The sequence below is a fragment of the Numenius arquata genome, chromosome 1 (assembly GCF_964106895.1).
Source record: "Numenius arquata chromosome 1, bNumArq3.hap1.1, whole genome shotgun sequence".
NCBI classification, from domain to species: Eukaryota; Metazoa; Chordata; class Aves; order Charadriiformes; family Scolopacidae; genus Numenius; species Numenius arquata.
This window is the reverse complement of record NC_133576.1, coordinates 114398482-114423005: the sequence shown is the minus strand read 5'-3', so window position 1 is coordinate 114423005 and position 24524 is coordinate 114398482. Positions and strand designations below refer to the sequence as shown.

Genomic DNA, 24524 nt, shown 5'->3' with positions numbered 1-24524 from the left:
AGGCCGCCCCTCCAACTGCTGCCGGGTCACAAGGCGGCAGCACATCCGGGACGGCAGCCGCGCCGCCATGGCGACGGCTTTCAAGTAAGTAACGGGCCTGGAGGCCGCTGCTCCCCTCTTTGCACGGCGCTCGGGTGTGCCTCCCGCTCCTCGTCCCCTGTGGCGGGCGGGCTCCTCTCTGCCCGCTCCCGAGGGCCGAGGCGGCGCCGCGGGGGCCCGTTGGGGCCTTTACCCTGTTCCCGCCGCGGCCCTGCGCCGTCCCCAGCAGCGTGGGCCCGGAGGGGAGAGGGCTCCAGTGTGTTGGCTTTAACTGTTACCATTTTCTTTACGATGCTGTTTCCCACTGCCGTGTCGATCTGCCGCTTTGGGGCATCACGGCACGGGAATGGTGTGGGCACGGTCCTGGGGGGAACTGCCGAGGCGCTGAGGGGGGCTCCGGGGAGACCTTATAGCAGCCTTCCAGTACCGGAAGGGGGCCTATAGGAGAGATGGGGAGAGACTCTTTATCAGGGAATGGAGCGATAGGACGAGGTTTTAAACAGAAGGAGGGGAAATTTAGGCTAGATATTAAGAAGAAATTCTTTACTGTGAGGATGGTGGGACACTGGAACAGGTTGCCCAGAGAAGCTGTGGATGCCCCATCCCTGGAAGTGTTTAAGGCCAGGCTGGATGGGGCTTTGAGCAACTTTGTCTGGTGGGAGGTGTCCCTGCCCATGGCAGGGGGGTTGGAACTCGATGATCTTTAAGGTCCCTTCCAACTCTAACCATCATGATTCTATGGAATGTGCGAGGGTGGGTGACCAAGGTGGGTTTGTTTAGCCTTAAAAAAGGGCCAAGTACAGAGATCATTAAGGCCCTGAGCTACCTCCTCGGGTGGGGTGTGGAGAAGACAGAAGAGATAGACCATGGATGGAGGTTGAAATGTGATTCTGAATAGATCTTGGCTGGGGGGGAGTCATAGTGAAGGATGGTCAGCCAGGGAGGCTATGGTATCTCCATCCTCGGAGATAGTGTGGTTGAACAAGGCCTTGAGAGATCTGTCTGCTCTGCATAGACCTGGTTTGGGTGAGGGGTTGGACCCAATACCCTCCAGAGGCCCTGCCAGCCTGGACTGCCCCATGGTTCCTGGGGCATTAAAAGTGGAAGAGGGCCTTCTCTGCCGAAGGAAAGAGATATGGGCAGAATGAGTTTAGTGAAGCATTACAAGGAGCATAGAACACTAGGGAATTCAGTGGCTTCCCATTTATAACTGCTCCATTTAGAATCATGAATGGTTTGGCTGGAAGGGACCTTCAAAGGTCACCTAGTCCAACCCCCCATGTCATGGGCAGGGGTGTCTTTTCCTTCATCAGGCTGCTCAAAGCCCCATCCAAGCTGACCATGAACACTTCCAGTGATACAGCATCCACAACTTCTCTGGGCAGCCTGTTCCACTGTTCTTGCTTCTTGCAGATTAATAGCTTAAATGTGTGAAACGAGGTTTAGCAAGTGCTCTTACATGAATTTGAAGAGAACAGGCCATGTGTCAGGGTTAAAAAACAGTAGTATGGGACCCACATACGGAGAATCAACAGGAGTGAATTCATGGTTGCCATCATGAGTTGTGATACCTGTGTATGTTAGTTTGCATTTGGAAAACTTTTATTTTCCAGTTATCCTTTTTTTTTTTTCCCCCCAGAAGTGCTTATTTTAGGAAAACTGAGGTTTTGTTCAAATATTAGTGTCACTTTTATGAGTTTTGTTTACTTTAATGTTCTCTGCTTAAAAGACTAATACACAAACACTGTTAGTAGTATTTAATTAATAATAAGCATCAATTGTTTCTCAACTGAAGCACTGCATGAAGGATGTTTCTTAATTTTACATTTTCTTAAAGATTCTAAGAAAAAATGTAACAATTCAAGACTAAAATCGTTTTAAGCCAGTTTGTACATGAGTGCAGTCCTTGAACTAAAAATATTTGAGACATTGTAATAAAATTACCCTTTCTGCATTTCTTCAAAAGAATTACACCCTGGTCTCGATAAACACTCCTTTTGAATTCAAACTAATAGTCAAAGTTACTGAGGTGAAAGCTAGTAGTTTGTTTTAGATGTATGTGCAGACAGGTTCCTTTTAAGGAAGAAGCATTTTGGAAGTGAATGTAGGAAAACATCTTTTTCTTAGATCTGTTTAGAGTTTCCTCATCTGCCTGTAACCATATTCCTAAGGTGCTTTGCTGATCATCCTGATTCTCAAATTATTTGTTGTTGTAAGTTTGTGTTTGCTTATCTTTTTTACTGTCTCTTAACTACTTGGGAGCTTGCATGTGAATTTCTCTTTCTATTTGTTTTAGAACGGTGGAACCATTGGAATACTATAGAAGATTTTTGGTGAGTAAAACACGATATACATATATAAATTGCTTATAATAATTTTTTTTCTTGCTTGCTTCTGCTTTTCTAATTTCTGTATGGCAAGCTGAAACTATAAAGGAAAAGTGAAGAACTCACTTAGCAGGGGAGAAACAGTCATACTCTTCAGGACATTTTTCCATCTGTCTGTGGCATTAATACTGCAGCAGGTGGTGTCCCTGTTCGACATGATGGGTAAATAAATGCTTCTGTTGGCTGCAAAAGGAATGGGAGTTAAATTTGACCAAGATGGTGATGCAGGTTTCTGTCTAGTACAAAATTATGTCAGACCAGGCTTTTAGATGTTACTAAAAATAAATAATTGCTGCTAACTATGCTCACCGCAACTGTGAAGGAAAACCACTGAGTTTTCGGTATATCAAATTATTCTATCCATTACTAAGGTAGTATCGACTTAGAAATGGCTTCAGTATTATTGCAGTCAGTTTTGGTTCTCATAATTGAACCAAAAGTATTTGCTTTTCAGAAGCTTGAAATTGTGCTGAATACTAATTTAGATCTGACATAATGGTGAATTGCTGCAGTGTCTAACTTAAGGTTCAGGTATTGTACAGCTTCTGACTGACAGTATTTGAACGTGGGGGTTTCATTGGGGTGTGTTGTGTTTTTTCTTCTGTTGTGCACTCTAACATTAAGAGCTCCACTAGTTGGGGATGGGGGAGGGGAATCACATACAGTGCAAACAGGTAGAAACTCTCATTTTAAGGTATCAGTGAGTATTCGTTTTTGGAGAATATTCTGAATCTAGCCTGTAATACTTACTCTTGAGATGATCAATCTATTGTTATATTTTTTTTCTAAATACAATAAATAAAGTAGTTTTTTTGCAGGCCTACAACCACAAATTAAATATCAGTTGATGAAAAACTGTCTAGAATGTGATCTGGTTTTCCCTAGCATTTTGTAGCTGCATGTTTCTGCTAAAAAGAAGGGAATACTATTTTATATGAACTCCTATGGCATAAATATTGCTATGTTATTTAATAAAATACATTTTCTAACTTGAACTTTGCAATTTTTGTTTAGAAAGAGAACTGTCGACCTGATGGAAGGGAGTTAGGTGAATTCCGGGCAACCACCGTCAACATAGGCAAGTGTTTATTTGGAATAATAATAATAGGGGGGGTATTATTAGTCTCAGATTATAATAATGACCTTAATGATTTGATAATCAGTTTTCTTGGTTGTTATATTTTGAAACAAGAAAGAGGAAGGATTTTTATTTATAATTTCAACAAGTATTAAAGAGAATGAATGGTATGGTAATATATTTGAGCATTGTTATTCAGTCATGCTCCTGGGTTGGTGTGCACAGTTTAATTACTCAGTTCTGCTCCTGGAGTGGTATATGGACAGCACAACTTAGGTGGTTGTAGAAGCTTCTCTCTTTCTAAGATCAGGAGGGCATGTTATAGATGCTGTAGGCAGTGTGTAGGCGTATCCTGACCAGTGCAAAATTGATGCTCTAGCATCTTGAAAGGGGCAGTGACTCCTGGTTTCTGCTTTGTTCTGAGCTTGATGGCTGTCTCAAGCAGAGGCAAGATACCTCTTATGCAGTGAGCAGCAGCACTTTACCTGCCTTTCTTACACCTTGTAATTTCTAAAAGTAAAATTACCAGCATGGAGTAGTTGCTGATTATTGCTGACACTTGACACTGCCGGTTTCTGCCGTTGTACAAAGCTGCCTTCCATTAGGGCTTGGTGTAAGCCAGCCAGAACGTGGGCTTACAGTAACCATATGGGATTTCTGGTTTAAAAAATTACACCAGGGATCAATACTGGGTCCAGTCCTGTTCAACATCTTCATTAATGATCTGGATGATGGGGTGAAGTGTACCCTTAGCAAGTTCTCAGATGGCACCAAACTGGCAAGGGGGGCCTCAACAGGCTGGAGAAAGGGGCCAACAGGAACCTTATCAGGTTCCACAAACAGAAGCACAAAGACCCGCACCTGGGGAGCAACAACCCCAGGCACCAATATATGCTGTGAGCCACCCAGCTGGAAAGCAGCTTGGCAGAAAAGGACCAGGGAGTCCTGGTGGACACAAGGTTGAACGTGAGCCAGCAATGTGCCCTTGTTGCAAGGAAGGCCGATGTTATCCTAGGTTGCATTAGGCAAAGTATTGCCAGCAGGTTGAGGGAGGTGATCCTTCTGCTTAATTCAGTACTGGTGAGGTTGCACCTCGAGTGCTTTGTCCAACGGTGGGCTCCCCAGTACAAGAGAGACATGAACATACTGGAGAGAATCCAGCAAAGGGCCATGAAGATAATGCAGGAACTGGAGCGTCTCTCCTGTAGAAAAGACTGAGAGAGCTGGGACTGTTTAGCTTAGAGAAGAGGAGACTGAGGGGGAATCTTACCAATGTATATAAATACCTCAAGGGAGGGTGTCAAGAAGACAGAGACAGACCCTTTTTAGGGATGCCCAGTGACAGGACACGAGGCAGTGGGCATAAGCTAAAACGCAGGAGGTTGCCTGTGAACATGAGGAAACACTTTTTTACTGTGAGGGTCACCAAAAACTGGCACAGGTTGCCCAGAGCAGTTGTGGAGTCTTCAACCTTGGAGATAGTCAAAAGCCATCTGGATACGGTCCTGGGCAGCTGGCTCTAGGTGGCCCTGCTTGAGCAAGGGAGTTGGACCAGATGACCTACTTCCAGTGGTCCCTTCCAGCTTCAACCATTCTGTGTGATTCTGTTGGTTGACTGTTTAATAGAGATGTGTAATAGATAGATTCTGTTCCCACCCTGGATTCATTGAGACTTTGTTTGGCCTGCATTTAATATAAAATGATGGAAAGTAAATCATTTGTGAAGGTGGACATTAATTAAGGCCCTTTGAATGGGGAAATAGATTTTATTGAACGGCACTTTGTCTCTTCAGGTTCAATTACAACTGCAGATGGCTCTGCCCTTGTGAAGTTAGGAAATACTACGGTGATTTGTGGAGTTAAAGCGGTATGGTTGCTTTTTATTTTAATTTAGCTGTTAGCTGAACTTGTGCATTCCTGTTCAGGATGAACGAACCCCTGGTAGAGTTACAATAATGTGCCAGTCAGACACAGTAACAGTCTTTCACCTGAGTTACTTTCAGAGGTGAAAGTTAATACATAATTTAATTGTCTAATGCTACCTGTCTAGTCTGAGAACATTTGGTTTTGTGGTGTGTATTGTGTATGGGGAAAGATATATACAAAAATAAAATCTTTGTTATTTCTAGATAAAAGCTATATAATTGAAGAGTTACCGAGTATTGATCAATAAGTACATTGGTAATTAGTTGGCTGGACTTGTAGCCTCAGCTTTACTCCTGGCCTGGCATGAACAAAATCACTTCATGTCCTTGTATTGAGTTTTCCCATAGGAAAAATCCAGACAGAGGCTGATTAAAAATGGCTCTTGTAAATCTCATTGTAATGATAACTGGCAAGAAAATTACCATTTCTGTATAGAATAGCTGGAAAATCTTTTTGTACAAAATTCAGCCCTTCATTTTTGTCTTTTTTTTTTCTCCAGGAACTTGCTGCACCCGCAGCAGATTCTGCTGATCAGGGATATATTGGTAAGCTTTTCAGTAGGGATCTTGCTCAGATCTTGCATTGCTTCAACTAAAAGGCTGTAATGATGGGACAGTTGAGTGTGTTGTGAAGACTTCTTAAAAGAATGAATTTGGGTAAAATTGTATTACTTTCCTTAAAATCAGTTTCCAAAGTGATGTATAGGCAGTGCTTCAGAATGTTCAGAATTTCCCCTGCTCTGCTTGTGAGTTTTCCATGTAAAGCTGCCACCTTATTGCTTATTCCAGGCTGAAAACAAACCTCCAGCAGGGGGAAGTGTGTGCGTTAAGAGAGGGAAGGCAGTTCATTTATAAAAGATTGTGGCATGGAAGCAAAGGTACATTAACTTTTGTCTTGCAGTCCCAGGAGGCAAAAAATTGAACTCTTAAAACCAGCAAAATAAATTTAGTTTTTCGGAGAACTGTAGAAGTCCCAGTACATCCCAAGTACATCCCGAGTCCCAGTGTAGTCCCAAGTACTTCCTCACTACTGTTTGGAGTTTCTTTTGAAATTAAGTAATTCCGTGGAACTGCGAGCTTAGACTACATCTCCTTTTTTATAAGGCATCTCCAAAGTATGTTGTTTTCAGTGAACTCGATTATGCTTTGGGCTTTTTTCACAAGTGTTTATGCATGTTTTTGCTTCATGTCTAAAGAATCAGGTTTTAATGGTTGAGGAAAAGCGGACAGTATACCAGTAAAATCAGGCAGTGGGATGAAAATGCTGTCATTTTTTCATCTGCTTAAGAATGTTTAGCACCTTAGAAGAGTTCGTGTGGGGTCATGATATCATGACTGCCGTGTGGGGTCATCACAGGATTACAAACAGTAAATGGTAGTTAGAAGTATGTGCTTCTCCATGGAACATAGAGTTTCTGAGTACAGAGTGCTACAAGTTCTTTTATACAAACTCATGCATCACTTTATTTTTGAGGGGACAAGTAGGAGGGCTTGACTGAAAAAATCTTAGTCTTGCCTTTCATTTGAAGTACATAAAATGGTATTAAGTGTGTGTACTGTCTTATTTCTATTTTTATACCCCATTGCCTGCTCTCTTCAGTTTATGACTGATGATTCTTGCTACCTAGTTCCAAACGTAGAACTGCCATCCCTCTGCTCAACGAGGTTTCGCTCTGGACCACCTGGTGAAGAGGCTCAAGCAGCGAGTCAGTTCATTGCAGATGTGATTGAAAGGTGAGAATCACCTTAATGCATTTAAAACAAAAACAACTACGCAAGACAATTTTCTGTTTCCTGGTTTACTCTCTCATTTTATTTTAGTTCACAGATGATAGCGAAAGAAGATTTATGTATTACAAACGGCAAGGTAAGTTGTACTTCAAAATGAAGATGGATGTACTAACACGGTCACAGTGTTGAGACATTAAAGAAGGTATTTGGGGTTACAGGTTGTTTTGCTGTTCTTCTTGCTTTTTAGTCTTCATAGCTTGGTTTACATCTGAAGTGTAAAAGTCATATGATAGAAATAAGTATCTGTGTGCCCAGGATTTTTTTAGATAACTGCACCATTTGCTTATTAACTTCTGTAATATCTCACCTCTGCAAACCTTTTTTCGATAGCTTGCTTGGGTGTTATACTGTGATATCATATGTCTGGACTATGATGGAAACATTTTGGATGCCAGTGCCTTTGCTTTGCTAGCAGCATTAAAAAATGGTAAGTCTTCCCTAGAGCAAGAGATGCGCTCTGGTTAGTGTCGCTTGGAGAAATTAGTTAATTTTGAATCGCGTGAAGCTGGTTCACAGTTACTTAAGACTGTTTTCTTCCTGCCACTTGAATGCTAAGTTACTAAAATGCAAATAGAAAGTGGACGCGATGGTATGGAAGCCATAGATGTGTAACACCTGGGGAGTAGCATCTTTTTGTCTGTGTATTATTTCTCTCATATAAGACTAACAGCTATTCTGCCGTGTGTCCTTCCGTGTCAGAGATCTGAATCTTTCAGCAGTGGTTATAAACAACTTTAATGTCTAGATCAGGGTCTTGCCTTGTCAACGTATTTTGTGCAGGCGGAGTAAGTTCTTGGGTGTTTCGCTTATTTGTCACAACGGAATATTCCTAGCTGAATGCACTGTAGTTTGAAAAACCTATTGCAATGCATGCAACGTACGGATTGATTATTCACAGGTATGAGGGTTATAAACGCACGTAGGGAAAAGGACTTCTTGTTAAATATGACTCTAAGGGTATTGTTTGGCATTTTGGAAGCAGGAAATGCTTCTGTGTAAGGTAGCGTGTTAGCTTGGGGAGAATACTTTCTTGAATTGGTATTTCTAAGCTAAATACTTTCCTCAAATTTGATAAATTTTTGGTACAGAACACCAGTGATGTAGCCAAAACTGTTTGGATCTGTTTTCAGTGGCTTACTGATATGGCAAAAGAGCAGCTCAAATATTTCAGTAGTCTTGGACTTCTCTAGGCCTACGTAAAGCAGCAATGTTTAATATTATACCGTTGTCATTTTTTTCATCTTTTCAGTACAGTTGCCATCAGTTACTATAAATGAAGAAACTGGTTTACCAGAAGTTAATCTAAAACAGAAGAATCCTTTGATTATCAGAAAGCATCCGGTTGCCACGTCCTTTGCTATATTTGATGAGTAAGTTCATAACTCTTTTGTGCTTACGAAAACAACTGTGTATATAAAAGAAGTGAAAGACAGAGGATGCCACCGATTATGTTTCTGCCCTTCTTACGCGCTTCTGCTAGTGAAGAGCACGCAGTCTCTGGCAGAGCTGGTTCTCTTGGTCCTAACTCCGCAGCCTCTCTTGTTGAACTGAGTTATAGTTCTGTGATACAGAATCATAGAATGGTTCGGGTTGGAAGGGACCTTAAAGATCATCATGGCAGGGACACTTCCCACTAGACCAGGTTGCTCAAAGCCCCATCTCACCAGGCCTTGAACACCTCCAGAGATGGGGCATCCACGACTTCTCCGGGCAATCTGTTCCAGTGTTTCACCACCCTCACAGTAAGGAATTTCTTCCTGATATCTAATCTAAATCTCCCCTTTTTCAGTTTAAAACCTTGTCCTATCACCATACTCCCTGATAAAGGGTCCCTCCCCATCTCTCCTGTAGGCCCCCTTTAGGTACTGAAAGGCCACTATAAGGTCTCCCCAGAGCCTTCTCTTCTCCAGGCTGAACACCACCAACTCTCTCAGCCTGTCCTCATAGGAGAGGTTCTCCAGGCCTCTGATCATCTTCATGGCCCTCCTCTGGACCTGCTCCAACAGGTCCATGTCCTTCCTGTGCTGAGGACTCCAGAGCTGGATGCAGTACACAGAACACAAGACGAGTACACAGAACAAAATGAAGTCTGTCACAGTTCTTTCTGTGGCTTAAAGCAGAACTGGTTCCCAACCTGAAAGATAAGCTTAAAAGTACAGGAATAGGTGTTAGAATCATAGAATCATCTAGGTTGGAAAGACCCTTGGGATCATCGAGTCCAACCATCTACCCTACTCTACAAAGTTTTTCTCTACACCATATCCCCCAATACCACATCTAAACGACTCTTAAACTCATCCGAGGATGGTGACTCAACCACCTCCCTGGGCTGTTGTTTTATGTTTTTGGAGTATCTTTGAGACGAAAGAATGTTACCAGTGTAATGAATGTTGTAGAAGTCTGTGTAAATAACTGATACAGAAGATGGTAGTTTTTGACCAGCTTGTACCAGCAACTGAGTCAACAGGGGAAGCAAGAAATAATGGTCCAGTCAGAACAACAGAACCTGGGGGTAACTGTGAAAACATAATCACCCAAAGCTGGGTATGACCAGCACTCTTAAGTCACTGTTCATGTAGGTAAAGAATCTGGTTATGAAAATTCAAAATAATCACATCTACTAACTTCACTCCTCACCTGAAATTGTTTACTGGCTCTTTGTTAGTCCAAGTATGTTAAGTGTGTGTTCTGCCGCTGCTTGTAAGAAATGCAGTTTTTTATGGTGGTATCCATTTGAAAAGTAGAAGATGACAAATGAGATGGTGCCGACTGTGCGATGAAGCTGATGTAAGATTAGGTGTTTTTAGATATGTCAAGGGTTTATGGCACATTAATCTGTATTCTCAGAAGTGATTTAACAGGCTCTTTCATTCAAATATGAGATGGGATGGGGGGAGCACCGAACTCAAACGTTGACCAATTCATTGCCAAAATGAATCAAAGCAGAAAGTTACCAATACTTCAGAGCACTTCTGTTAATTGCTTTAATACCAGTTCTTGAGTGTCTGATGTTTGATGTAGATTGAAAGTGAGAGTTTGGATAGGGTGATGGGCAGTCAGTTGTCAGTAGGATGTTATTTGCACATAAATCACACATACTTACCGATAAGACAAAAAAATTGCCTGTGGCAGAAAGTTTTTAGTGACAGTCTGTTGGGCTTTGTTCCCTTCACTGAAACCAACTGTTGCATCAAACGAGTTACTCAAGTCCCTTTAGCTCCTCAAACTAAATATTGAGTGTGTGTGTGTGCCTCTGTTGGGTGGTTTGGATTTTATTTTTTTTTAAATTCTGATTATTAGTTTTTCTACAGCTGTTGACACAGCCCTCTAAACAATACTCTGGCTTCCAGAGACATTTTTCTTCTGCGTAAAAACTCTCCTTGAATAAATAAAACTTCTGGTTTGCTGAATAGCGTGGCCACGGGCGAGGAACGCTGGTGCGGGGCGCTATGCAGCTCCACAGCTGGTTCCCATGGAGTCAACCTATACGTAAATAATAAATGTGATGCATCGAACTCTCCGTGTGCGCCAGGTCCCCGTGTCATGCAAAGGGCCGATGCCGCACGGAGCATGTGGGTAAAATTAATAAAGCAGTATTTTTGAGTAGCATGGCTACGGAGTGATGTTTTCATTACACTATTGCTATTAAATGGCAATCTGAAACTATTGGTAAAGTTTTAAATTACCAAGAAAACCTTTAATTATGCATTGCATGTGAGTTCAAGTTGAGAAATTCTATTACCCTGCCGTCTATATCCTGTAGTCAGCTCCTGTAGCCTTGCTACTGACTCCCCCCCTGCAAATTAATGAACATCATAATAACGATGTCATAAACATCACTTGGTGTAGCTGTACTCCAGCTGCTCGATTGAGTTTGATTACATCACTACTAAATTTTAGTTTAACAGTGTAAACTGAGGCTTCATGAAAACTCTAGCTAAAGTCTTACCTGTCACAATACCTGCCCTTACAGCCAAATGTTTGTAACGGTAGCGATTTTAATTATTTTTTTCAAGAAACTAAGTCTGAAGAGTGGTTGGTTGGCTTTTTTTTTTTAAGTTCAAGTTTTTCTTGTGCAAAGTTGGCTTATAGTTTAGATCCTTTTTTATAATTTTAATTTTTCCATTAGTTTACTCTATTTTTAACTTATTAAATGGTTTAAAAATAACAATATTTAATCTCTTTTTAATGATCTGCATCATGTGATGTACAACAGCTTATTTTGGCTACCTTAAGGAACCCAGTAAATCCATTTTTGAACTCTTCCCAGTCTGAGTGGTCGTAGAGTTTTCTGACAAGAAACTGAGAACTACTTTGGTGAATTTACTATTTTGCCTTAAGGTGTAGTAGAGATTAGTGCAGCCTACACCTAAAATCAGTGCCATTTTCCTTACCTGACTATGAAATAAGTGACTGTGTATTGCAAATGGCAGTTGAATGGCATTTTCCTGCAATACGTCGGTGTCACAAATGTATGAAACTTAAGGCATAAACCTGTATTTTAAAGAACTAGTATTTTAACAGCCACATGCACTTGAATATGTAGAATCTCCCTCTTCATTCTTTGGGGTTTTTTTGTTCTAAATTGATGCATTTTGGTAAGAAAGGAGGTAAGCCTAAGCAGTAAATCCACCTGCAGGTGTTTTGTAAGACTTCAGTAGAAATGAGTAAGTTACGTGCACTTTGCAATAACGTTAATGGAGTTACAGATACTAACTTGTCTGTGTGTTTTCTTTCTCAAGCACATTACTCATTGTTGATCCAACTGCTGAGGAAGAAGACTTGGCAACAGGAACAGTAACTATTGTAACTGATGATGAAGACAGACTATGTTCTGTCTATAAACCAGGTACTTCCAAATTTATTATACAGGAAACTATGGAGATGATAGTCTTTTCTTGACCTAGATGTTACGTACCTGCTTTTCTTTGTAAAATGTGGGTGCTTTACGGTAACAGGCTGTCTGCTTGAGTACTTACTTGACTTGCTTTTGAAATTAATTTTGATAAAGGTGGCATGACTGAAGTTGCAGGTCCCTTCCAGCTGAAATAGTCTATTCTATTTGAAGTTCAAAACGAAGTCACAGCTTGACCTACATACGGCAAATGACATATTTTGAGCACGTCTCCTGTTACACCTCCAGTTTGCTTCTGTTTTCTTTGCCTCAGGCTTCAGTTGGGGAGGCTGTAAGCTCCCCAGGTGAAGGTTGCTGGTCATGAGAATGACTGTGTTACTTAATAGTCTCGTTTGGAAAACACATACAGAGATAGATACTCAACTGAAGTATAAATAGAAAACTGAATTATTCCCTTTAATTTTTAGGTGGAAGTCCTCTTACAGGAGCCAAGCTTCAGGACTGTATCACCAGAGCAATTACAAGGCACAAAGAAGTAAAGAAGCTGATAGACAAAGTAATAAAAAGTATAAAGCCCAACTGAACAAAAGGAGAGATTTTTTCGAAAATGGATTTGTAAAAATTGTATTTGTTAGAGTGTTCACAAACCTTTTATACTAAATAAACAAATACCAATACTACATTTACAAAGTTCATTTTTTCTAAAATGTTTTTCATCCTTGTACTATGTACAACGCTGCTGAGTGGTAAAAAATACAAGATAAAACATTCTCTTAAAAAATTAAGTGACTTCAGGAAATCAGACCCTAGCTGCTTTATAGGTGAAATCTCTTAAGTTCTGTATGGTTGGCTTCCAAAACCACTTCATGTATTTCAGTGTAACGTCAAAAGTTCACTTCCCCACCAGTAATGTAAAACACTGATTTGTTTTTAAGCTTTCTCCTTTTTAATCTTCAAAAAAAAAAAAAAATCCCCTCTGCATTGTTTTTTTATTTAGAAAGGGGGGATAGGGGGGAAAGGCAAGTCTCAGGATTTTGGAGGGGCCGGTGTGGCTCTTTTCCGTTTACTTTTTGAGTTGCTGCCTGAATGCTGTTGACGATGCAGATGAGCTGCTTGTGCTGCTGCTGCTGCCGCCGCCATAGCCATTTGATGCTGCAAGAATCGCAACTGCTGCCGGGAAGGAGAAGGGGGGAGAAAAAAGCTTGTTAGTGTTGACTGTAAAGCTGCGTTTCATGCCAGGAAGAATGAGAGGAAGGTGGGAGGGGGGTGGAAAATGAAAAGGAAAAAGAAAAAATGAAGCACCAGGTTGACAACAGGAATAGACCGTGTACTGGGGCAATGGGTACAGTCAAGCAGCACCAGTGGCACAGAAGCCTGCTGAGGGCGGATCGTAACATTTTTACACGTGTACTCGGACAGCTTTGTTTCTTTGCCCCTTTCCATTGCAGTAACTGCAGTAACTCAGCAACTTCAGTGAATATTTGGGTTACGTAGTACATTTTTAACATAATACCTTTTCAGTGTATGCACTGTGTGTGTTTTCTTAAGTATGACAAAGAGGAGACTGTGTGCTAAAAAAAAAAAAACTAAAATATTTTCATAAAGCATCTGAATGCTAAAGGAATGCTTTGCCAGAGCTGCTGCTGCTCCCACGTACTGACTGCAGCAGTGCTATATTTGAACTTACAGGTGCTTAAATTTCACGCTATTTTGAATCTACTGGCACCTGGCAGAGCTTGTTTAGGTATGTGCCACAAGCACTCCTTGAATGTTAGCAAATCAGGAAGGTGGATGGCTTAAATGAATAAGAACAAATTCAGTGCTCCAAGCTGAGAGAACCACAGATTTCACATCTTTCCTAATGTAGTTTGCCAAAATTAATATGGGTTTTTTTTTCAGTTGTGAGACCATAAAGACATTTGTTTTCATTAAAAAAAAAAAAAAAAAGTAAAGTCAAAGGGGCAAGACTTGTTTTCGGAGCTGAGAATTGTATTTTTTAAATTGTATTTCTTTCTTTTTAAACACAGTCAGAGTGAAGTTGCTGGATTACTTGTATCTGTTGCTGCTGCTGCTGCAAGGCTTGTTGCTGTTGCTGTTGTAAGGCAGAGGAGAGCTGGAGTCTCTGCTGAGGAAGGCTTTGCCCAGGTCTGTTCACGGCAGAGCCAAGCTGAGACAACACTAAGAAAGGAGAAGGGGAAAGCAGGCGGGTCAAAGAGGTCGAGCTTGTCAGGGTCGGGCAAGGAAGACATAGGAAGAGAGTGTAACAGAAAAGGGGGATCAATAGAATTAGTTTCAGAGTCAAACTGGAAACAGCGCAGAATAAAGTATACATGATATACGTAGTCTGTTAGTTAGAACATAATTCGATTATGAAGTGCTTGTGGAGACACAAAGAGGCTTCTCGTACTGGATGTTAAGCACACAGTTAAAGAAACATTCCTCGATGAAGTTTGGCGTGGAAGCTCCCCATGTTTTCTTTTTGTATCTTTTTGTTCCCTTATTTTCATGTGATATTATCAATTTACTAAACTGCCAAGCAAAGCAGAAAACTGCATGCTTTGAAAGTCCAGTATTTCTTGTATAATTTATGTGCTGATAATACATAGTAAATTGTTCTGATCTAATGTAAGACTTCTTTAAGACCAAACTTCATTTCAGTGTGAATTTATCAAGGTACACACTTAACTACAAAAGGAGGCTCAGCAAGCACATACCTGTGGCTTGAGGTTGCATAAAATTCCCTACTCCAGTCAGATTAATTACAGCAGCTTGTTGGGCAGATAATGCCTGATCTTGATTGGATGGACCTTGGTCAGACCCCTAGCAAAAATGGAAAGCTTGATCCTTATTACCAAACTTCGGTATCAATGAGTAAGTAAATAAAGCCAGCGTGAAGGCAAATGTTTGAAGTGTCACTTAAGAACCATTGAATTCCACATCTTCCAGTGCATGCAGATACAGGCTATAATGCCCCAAAATAGCTCTGTTTTGGCAGAAAGGGTGTTACGCCTGTTACCCAGCAGAAGTTCCTTCTTGTTGTCAACTTGCCTGCAGTCAGCAGAGACTACAGTTTATGGTTGTGACCTTATGACATTTTCCGTCCCAACCCCAAAGTCTTCAGGTGACACCTGAAAGCATTGATGTGCAGCTCCTAATCAATCAAAATGTCAAAAGTCTGAAACTTACATTCACATATTTATATTGTACCCCACACTCCTTTAATTTAATAAAAAAAACCCCAAACCCTGCTTTTAAAATTTTATTTTCAGAACAGAGTAGTTCTCACAGTAATCACTTAAGTGGAATTGGTGGAGTGTCTGATGTAGTGTCTACTGGAGTCAAAGGTACTGAATTATGACCTTTTCTAGAACTTAAATTATGCATTGACTCATAAAGTGGGGAAATAAAGTATTATATATGCAATTTAAGTAAACTGCATGATTTAGAAGAAACAAAAAAAGCTTTTGACCTTGTGGATTTCCAGGAGGTGCAGTGCTTTTTTTTTAGAATAACCACATGAAATAATGCCACTAAGAGCGAGGTAAATTTGACCAAAAAAATTACTCATTAAGAAGACATCACCATCTCGATGAAGACGACCAAGAAAGACTTCGAAAGCCATAGAACCAACAGCAGGGGGAAAACCCTAAGTATGCGACGAGAATGTATATATTCTGTTGGCAACACAGAAAATTGTTGGTCTTTTTGAACTTTGGGTTTTTTTCTACTAAGCATTTGGATTACAGCACTGTGAACACATACATTCTTGTCCTTACTGAAAGCCAAGGGATCTGGTATTCATAATAGCTTGTTTTACCTAACGACCCTACCCATACTCTATAATGCGTGGTAAGAGAGAAGTTCCTTTGGGCAAGTTAGGCAACGCAGAGATTGGTTTCCTCCAGAAGAACTTCTGCTGCAAGAAGGACTAGAACTTACATCAGCCTTTTTGTAAATGCTCTTAAAGCCCAACGTCTAGAAAATAAAACCTAATAGCACGAGCTTACATTAATTATTTTTAGTAATTCAACTAGTTACTGACATTTGGATTCTGAGAATAAATCTGAAAGTCTCCCTTTAAACTGTCCCACACTCCAGAACAAGGCCCGTGGCACAGGAGACTATACACCATAAAAACATTTGAGAGCGCTATCTCATTTATGAACAGTCTACAGTAGCAAAAGAAAAATTATTATGACAAACTGAGTATCCACTAGAGACTATTTGGTAAACAGAAGACCTGCATGTCAGGGAAGACAAAAGATAACACAAAAGCAGAGCAGCTGGTTTTCCCAAATTGCTGCATTAGTACTGGTAGGATTTTTAGAACAAACCAACCACTCAAAATTTGTCATTTTGTGACCAGACTGGTCTCTATCAAAGACTTTAGACTTTTTCGGTGATTAAGGCTTCTAACACTAACTACAGGCAGCAGTAGAGCAAGAGTCTTAAGATCACAGCTTTAAAGCCAGCTTTCTCTGGTGCAAAGAGAACAATTCTGTTGAACAGCACCAGTGATAAAACAGGACAAGACTAAGCTGATTTTACACCACCCGTACAGTAGGGCTATCTCTCTTCATGCTAGAGTAAGACAATGCTTAGCCAGTTGTTTTGCTACAGCTCTTCTATACAGGATATAAATAAAAGTAGTATAACCCAGCTCCAGCCATGGCAACAAGGCCACTGCAGTCCCTGCAGTCTGAGAAGGTTTTGGAGGAAGACCTTCCTCCCCCTCTGCTTCAGATCTGTTGTGTAAAGGCTCATTTACTGGGGAGACGGGGAGAATAGAAGAAACTGTTTCATCCATGCACCCCAGGCTGAGGGCTGTTGGCACACACCTGTTCTCCCTGTTGCTGAGGGCTACAGGTGTATAGGCTGCTGAGATTGCTGCTGAAGAGAAAACTGTGACAGCTGCTGCTGCTGGAGTGGGTTAAAAATAAGTTAACCACCTGGAAGCTGTTGAAGATTAAAACCAAAAGGCATAATTCAATCAAACTCCTGAGCTTCCCCACTGTCCTAGGATGAACATGACATTGATAATCACAGAATCGTCATGGTTGGAAAGGACCTCTGAGATCACCGAGTCCAACCATACACACACAAAAAACCCTACAATCTCAGCCACTAGAGCATGCCCTGAAGTGATCCTTGGAGGCCCGGGTTTTTCTTGGTGGTGGTGGTTTTTTGTTTTGTTTTTTTAATTCCTTTTAAATTAATCACTTTACAATTGCTGTTGTTTGTGAAAAAGCCTTACACTCAGCAAATGAACCTGCATTAAATTATAGGGAGATATTTCCACAGGAAAATACATTTTTATTACTCTAATTGAAATAGTAGAGATCATACTGATACTGGAAATGAAAATGCTAGTTTTCAAAAGCACTGTGCATTATTTTCACTTTCAAAATATTCCACTGTGTTTTAATAGATGTTTCCAACTAACAAGCTGCAAAGTCTGACAAAAAAAAATGTTTAAGTGAAACAGTCTTGATTCCTCTCCCTTGCCCCAGCTTTAATTGCACTGATTTCAGCCAAATTATTCTTGGCTTATACGAGTGGCAGAAGTAGCTTGAAAGGATGTACTTCAAACATCGAATCACACAAATACAAACTTCAAATTCTATGGAAGAGCTCTACTCTGGCATAACTGCCTCCTGTGCCTGCCCCTTTTCCATGTTTCTGGAGTGTGTACAGGAGTGAGAAGAGGAAGTAGCAGAGCTACAGCTCATCTTTTACTGGTATTTTTGAAGCCTGGTGCAACATTTGTGGAACACTGAAGCTGCACATCTGCATCTCGAACTGCAGCTGATTTCAAGATCCAGGAACTACACTCGGTTCCACAAACACTCCCTGCTCTGCTTTTAAATGAAGCTCTGACATAATGAGCAACTTTTGCTCATGTTTGTATTTGTATGTGTGCTTAGTGGAAAGAAGGTGTGTACAGACCTTCTAAACTGCCTATCTCACATGAATGTCTATTTCCGTTACCACAAGCTGTTTAAAGCTAATACTGCACCTACCTGTGCGTATTCAGCTCAGCTTTTAGGCCTTGTATGTGTAACCCCTGAGTGATTCTACCGTTTTGTACTTTTAAAATAATTTTAACTTCAGTTTAAAGAATGAATTTGCAGTAAGAATGTAGGCAAATCCTTAAATTGAAAACTGTATTTTAGGATTTCTCATGAATTCAAATGTCAGCATTTTTAGATTGTTACTGACTGCTTTGTTGTGAGCTAAGAATATAATTTCTACCTGCTATATTTATGGAAGTAGCTTTTTCTCTTGCTCTAAGTGTTTTAAATAGGCAATTAGAATTTGCAGTAAAGGATTTGTCTGATAACTGGCTTCAAAGATCTGTGTGGGGCAATGCAGTAAGCAGCACTAAACACGTCTCTAAAGATAATTAAGAAATTATCATTATTATTGTGTCCAAGTATATCAATTACCTGTAGAAGATTTAAGGGCCGAAGATTTGATGCATTTTTCAAACCAAAGGGGCTGCCTGTTAAAGAAAACATCTTTTTATTAGTAGGAAGTCTTCACTTAATTATATATGTGTATTGCAATTAATACACCTTTCTACTGGGATAATTTCTAAACATTTGGTAGTTGGAAAACTGGCAAGTTTAAATTTTATACTTAATATAATGCTGCGTTTTCTGTAATGTTGACAAGTTCATAGTTATCCAGATTCAAAGCTAAAGAGAGCCGACTAAACGAAAGAAAACTGCACTGCTGCTAAACACTGCACCCTGTAATGTATAACCTGGTAATGCATTTACACAAAGTGAATGTGGAGAATATCACAGCAGTTATTCTTCAGTGATTCTTCCTCTGGCTTTAAAAAGTTTTACTGCTTGTACAGTAAATCCAGAATTGTCCAAGGGCTCAATGAAGTAACAGGCTCTCAATTTCTCAATGATTAACAGAAAACAATCCCACCCCAAATCTTAGTAACTGCCCACCCCCCTAAGGGCTTCTGGCAAGATATGTCTGACTTGTAGACCTTTTGGCATTATTACCCGTGGCACTCTTCAAAGCTACACTAAAAAGATGTATATGTAGTATGCTATGAGTTGAGTATAGAACAGATACAAACGCTCCAGTTAAACAGCAGCTGTCAAACAGAATCCCACAGAGGTCTGCCACCAACCTAGCTCAGCTCACTACTCCCACCTCTTATGTGTGAATGTAAACATGTGTGACACCAAACTGGTAAAGGTTGATAGTGCTCAAAAGGACAGAATTAGAATTCAAAGTGATCCCAGGGAATAGAAGAAAGGGTCCAAAAATCAATAACATTGAATTAAAAAAAGACAAATGAACAAGTACAAAATTGCGAGTAACTAGCATTGTGTCTGTACAGCAAGAAAGGACATGAGAAGTTACAGCAAGTCACAAACACATCCAAATCATCCATATCACAAACTATAGAACACGCAAAAGAAAAGAACCTGTTCACACAATTTACATTTATAAAACTCACTGTCACAAGATGCCGTAGATGCCAAAAATATAAATGGGTTCAAAAAGCAATTAGATAAATCCACAGACTAGAAGTTTAGCACTGGATATTAAGCACAGAGATCCACGTGGATAGTCTTCAGCTGAGAAAGTCTCAAAGCTGTGGATTGCCAGAAGAGGTACAGTTGTATATAAGGGATGTTTCACTTCACATTTTTGCCTCATCTTAAACTCTCTCCTAAGTATCCTCTAATGGCAACTGTCGGAGACAGAATACAAACTGGACAGATTTTTGGCCTAAACCAGTAAAGCCATTCTTACGTTAACGTAATGCTGTTGCGAAAAATACAAATAAAAAATAGGCAGACCTCATTTGAGGAAATGTTAACAGGAATGTTGTGAAAGAGATGAGATGCATTTATTCTGCTGTGCTCCACAGTGGTAAATCAGCCAAGCTCAGGCTTGTGTCCAGTTTTGGTTATCACATTTTAAGAAGGATGTAAGCAAATTGGACAGTCTAGAAGAGAGTGACAGGATTATGAAAGGTTTGAAAAATACGACCTATCAGAAAGAGAAGACAAATGTGGGACATGACAGCATGTTTGATACTTAGAAGGTAAAGAGGAAGGGTGAACAACTATTTTTCATGTCTGCAAGGAACAGGAGAAAAAAATAATTTAATTCACAATTAAGAAGATGCACTGCAATTAGAAGGAAACATTTCGTATGGATAATGAATTACTCCAAACTGCTACCAAGGGAGACTGGAATCTTTTTTAGTGAAGGTATTTAAAGGCAGTTTTGATAAGCATTGGTTGAGTATGGTTCAGACAGATTTGTCTCTGCCTCAGTGTAAGGCATGGGTATCTTGAAGTCTCTTCTATACATCTGATTCCATAATCATACATTATTGGTTTTTTGGTCTTTATTATTTTTTCAGAAAAAGTAAACTAAGAATTTAAATGCTGCTTTAATGAATATTGAGGCACACAGATTCATTTAGTCATATTTGAAAGCAATAAGGAACTAATTAATTGTCCTACTAGAATAAAGTAGTACCAGTGATAGAATAAAATGCCACACACATTTGATGCCTCTTTCTAAGTTCAGTCATGCCTTTTTTCTGGCAGCGATCATTATCAATGTTGCATTTGAATTTGGAGTTTCTATCAAAATTCCTCTAAGCATACCAAACGATCCAGGTTTAGAGTATGTTTCCCCAGTCTACTTCCTCAAAATCAATTTCGAAAAATAGCCTACACTTTGCCAAAATATGTAGGTTGTTCCCAAGCTCCAGCCATCAAATACACAATCTAGTCACACAATGGCTGCTTTCGTCCATTGTTTCTACAATATGTTCTCACACTGTCCCTATCTGAAGGGTGGCTTTTCAACTTATTCACACTAACCTGCTTGAGAGGCAGACTGCATTGCAGCGGGCAGCGCACTTGGTACCAGACCTCCTGATGGTAAAATGCCACTCAGATTTATACCCGCAGGGGCTATGGCACCAGTGTTGCACCCCAACATAGGGTTTGAACCACTCATCAGTGTCTGTGCTCCACTGTAGAAGAGGAAAGACAAGACATCAAGCCCAAGTGGTACAAGCGAATCTGTGTAACTACATTTCTCCCCTGTCTCATGACAAGTAAATAGATTGTTTGCTGTGAATGGGATTATGGATAGAGCATCAAGGCAGCTTAAAAAAATCATTATGCCTAGAGTATAACTAATATGTAAATCCTTACTCTCCATATACAGGACTTTTTTTCTTTGTTATAATCTATGGAAAATAAAACACAAGTGGTTCTTTAATTCTAGAAATACCGAAAATCAACAGTCTTCAAAATGGGTGTACTATCATAAAAAAAGTTAAGGAACAGGTTTGAGTTTTCTTTTTGCACTTTAAAAAAAGAAGAGATGTCTCTAATTAAACATCAGTGATAACTGCTGAACACCTTGGATGAGTAACTTAAGTGTCTGATACTTGTATTTAAGCACACTATGTGTCTTACGCTGACCATCTTACATTGATCACAGAATTTCATTTAGTCTAAAAAGCAGTTTGCACTATACCACACAATGTGTTCTTTACAGCAGCATTTATTTTTTTTCTAAACCACAAAATAAGTTTTAAGGATTAAAGGATGTTTAACCTCAATGTTTGATTAAATTGTTAAAAAACAGATTTGTTGTTTTCCTGTATTTTACATACAACCTTTCATTCATAAGCACTTTAATCTCTATTTTTCATTCAGTGGTCTGCATATGATATTCTACTTCTCTGATTCATACAAAAGTTTTCAAACTTGAAGAGCAAAACCTCAGAAACCACTTAAATAGAGGTTAAGTCTTATGAAATTCAATTATATGCATCCAAAACGCTGAAAGTACAGTTTTCTTAATAGACCTTTTCAATATTCTGATAGTAGGTGCCTTATATTTGAGAAATACAAACAGCTTCTAGTGGCTCTTCACTTTGTAATTAAAGTGAATGATCTTTTTGTATTGCAGATCCTGAAAAATATCTATCCTAACGGATGCTGGAGAGTCCTGTACCACTCCCACCCTCCCCACTGCCCCCAATAACCAACCCACCCAGGGCAAATTAAGAAACCATCATAACAAAGAAGAAAAACTTACCACACAGAGCCCACTACATTGATGAAGTTAAGTCCTGCAGGGTTTGCCATGACCTGGGTGGAGGTTGTTCCTGTAGTAATGGATGTTACCATGGTGGAAAGAGGAATGGTCATTACAGGCAGTGCCTGGCTCAGAGACATTTGCTGCTGAGCAAATGGGGTTAACAAAGTGGGTTGAGGGGTGAAGCCTGAATCTTGGGGAGTAGGGGTGGCAGAAGGGGTAATAGGAGTTGAGCTCTGAGCATCAGGAGGGTGTGGGGTCGATGAAGGGGTGTTGGTTGGAGTAGGAGTAGATGGTTTAGGAGTTCCAGACCCTGCTCATTGAGAAAAATAAAGAGTGCTAGTTTGTTATAAAAGGCCAGTCCTTTTTTGTATAATAAGGTTAATGGAATCTTATTTAGCACTGATAATTTTGTTCCATTTTTTAGACTGCAAGTGTTAATTTCTACACGACACGAGTGTTGCAGCACGCACTCATTGTTAAGGATGCAGTATAATCACACAGAAAACCCATTCTCCATGCGTAATTCCTTAAGCCACACACCAATTTGTATCCTCCATTAAGTCCTTCCATAATTTATCATACATTGTCGTTAACTCCATTCAGAAATACTTACACCAAAATAAAACAATTTCTTAGTGACCATTTTAATCTAATTAATGTTTTTGTCCTAAAATGTTATACATAGAGTCTATATGCACTGTCTGCACAACAGCATTGTGTTAAAAACGTATCATGGAAAACAACAGATTAAACAAAGAACATATACTATTTCAATAATCATGGGATTGATAACCTCTCATTTGTCCAATTTTGATATCTGATGAAATTTATCTCAAATAATTTTATTTTTTTTTAATATTTAAGAACCAGAGGATAATACTGCATCTTTAAGAGTTACTGTGTAATTCCTTTCGCTTAAAGGTAGCATGTATAGCTATATTTGTTGTGGATGCAGTAAGCACAGTCTATCAATAGAAAAACAAAACAAGAACCCCAAAAAGCTTGAGGTCATTTTTTGTTTTTCTTTTTTTTTTTTTAGCTTTCATGTCCTGCAGAAAGAAAGGAAATAAATGTGAATGTCCAGCTGTTGTGATCAGAGCCTTAAAGTAACAACTGCGTGCAGCAGATTTACAGAACTCATAGCACTAACATAAAGACAGAGTAAATATGTTAGAAGAAAACTTGTGTAAGCTTTCTTTTTTTCTTTGTGCAAAAGAAGAAGGCAGAAAAGTTACACCTCTTGAGCTACCCAGATTTTAAATTATTTAATGCAAAATGCATGTTATATATGGATACTGGAATGTGCAGTATACAATTATTCATAAAAAAAATTGAAAAACTGCAGCTATGATTTCTCTTTGAACAAATCTGGTCACGAAATGTCTCAAGACGCATACATATTTTAAAAAAATGTTTATGATCTATAGCTACAATTACAATGTCAGTGTTAATGAAAATACTTAAATTAGGATGTCACTTACTATCAAAATTTACATTTTAACACCTGAGAATATGGTGCTATCAGCAGCAGCATCACCACCACACTTGCAATCAGCAATGATTTGTAAAACAGTGTAGGAGTGTTTTAAAAAATCATCTTATCGTTTATTGTATCACCACCTCGGGACTGATCAGATTATATACATACATAGAGATACAGCTGCACCAGCTCCTATAACATTTAAAAAACCAGTTGCTTCAATTACGTAAAGGCAAACTGATCTAACATACTGTTTTTACACCGGAGGAAAAAAATCTACACTTTGGAATTTTATCTCATCACATCATCTACCAGCCTTTCATAAATGAGATCATACTAATTGCATAAAATGTATTAAAACGTATACACAGAGGGTGCATACATATATACAGAAAAAACAAACACAGTTACAATAAACATAAAATACATACAGTGAACAAGAGACCTGCCTAAAGCTGCACAACTTATACAATTTAGGGTACACTGTACACATAAGTTTCATCATTCCACAGGTTAAGAAGTTTATCTCAGGAAGCATTTATGCAAAAGCCTAAGATTTAATGGAGAATTTAGGTCGTGACTCACTTTGTGAAGAGCTCGCAGGAGACATGGCAGCTGGTGAGAGCATGCTAACTTGATTAAGATCCATAGATTGTTTCCGAGAAAGACCAGGAGGCTTAGAAGGAGGAGGAGGAGGAGTTGGGGATTTTAGATGGCCACTTGACTGTTGTGGACTAAAAATATTACCTGAAAAAGCATAATTAAAATACATTATTGTTCTCCGAGTACATGTTAACACAAATATTTGTTAGAATCCAATTTTGTGAACAATATAATCAGAAATCAACAAAATGATGCT

At 39.6% G+C, this 24524-nt stretch overlaps 2 protein-coding genes across 3 annotated transcripts in view; one reads left to right on the top strand and one right to left on the bottom strand.

Annotated features, from left to right (window-relative positions):
- The first annotated feature begins 29 nt into the window (after positions 1–29).
- On the top strand, positions 30–13030 carry EXOSC8 (exosome component 8). The gene is made up of 11 exons (XM_074152222.1): positions 30–84; positions 2336–2372; positions 3441–3504; positions 5298–5371; positions 5930–5975; positions 7058–7163; positions 7251–7296; positions 7551–7647; positions 8470–8590; positions 11963–12069; positions 12543–13030. Exons 1-11 carry the CDS (start codon positions 68–70, stop codon positions 12656–12658), a joined length of 831 nt encoding a protein of 276 aa, XP_074008323.1. The 5' UTR covers positions 30–67; the 3' UTR covers positions 12659–13030.
- The window catches only part of SUPT20H (SPT20 homolog, SAGA complex component), a 34783-nt gene continuing 22943 nt past the window's right edge, over positions 12685–24524 (bottom strand). The window contains exons 18-23 of one of the 2 annotated variants that reach the window (XM_074152182.1): positions 24251–24412; positions 22183–22252; positions 20949–21103; positions 18522–18577; positions 14790–14895; positions 12685–13245 (exon numbers count right to left, since the gene is read on the bottom strand). In XM_074152182.1, the coding sequence (XP_074008283.1) occupies positions 13139–13245; positions 14790–14895; positions 18522–18577; positions 20949–21103; positions 22183–22252; positions 24251–24412 (656 nt within the window). In that variant the 3' untranslated portion in view covers positions 12685–13138. Of the gene's footprint in view, positions 13246–14789; positions 14896–18521; positions 18578–20948; positions 21104–22182; positions 22496–24250; positions 24413–24524 lie in introns of both variants that reach the window. The other variant, XM_074152174.1, reaches the window with a different exon arrangement.

Excerpts from the sequence above, each read along its gene's own strand:
- EXOSC8 (XM_074152222.1), top strand. Across the intron at positions 3,505-5,297 it reads GGCAACCACCGTCAACATAG|GTTCAATTACAACTGCAGAT; the intron begins GCAAGTGTTTAT and ends TTGTCTCTTCAG. Across the intron at positions 7,164-7,250 it reads ATTGCAGATGTGATTGAAAG|TTCACAGATGATAGCGAAAG; the intron begins GTGAGAATCACC and ends ATTTTATTTTAG.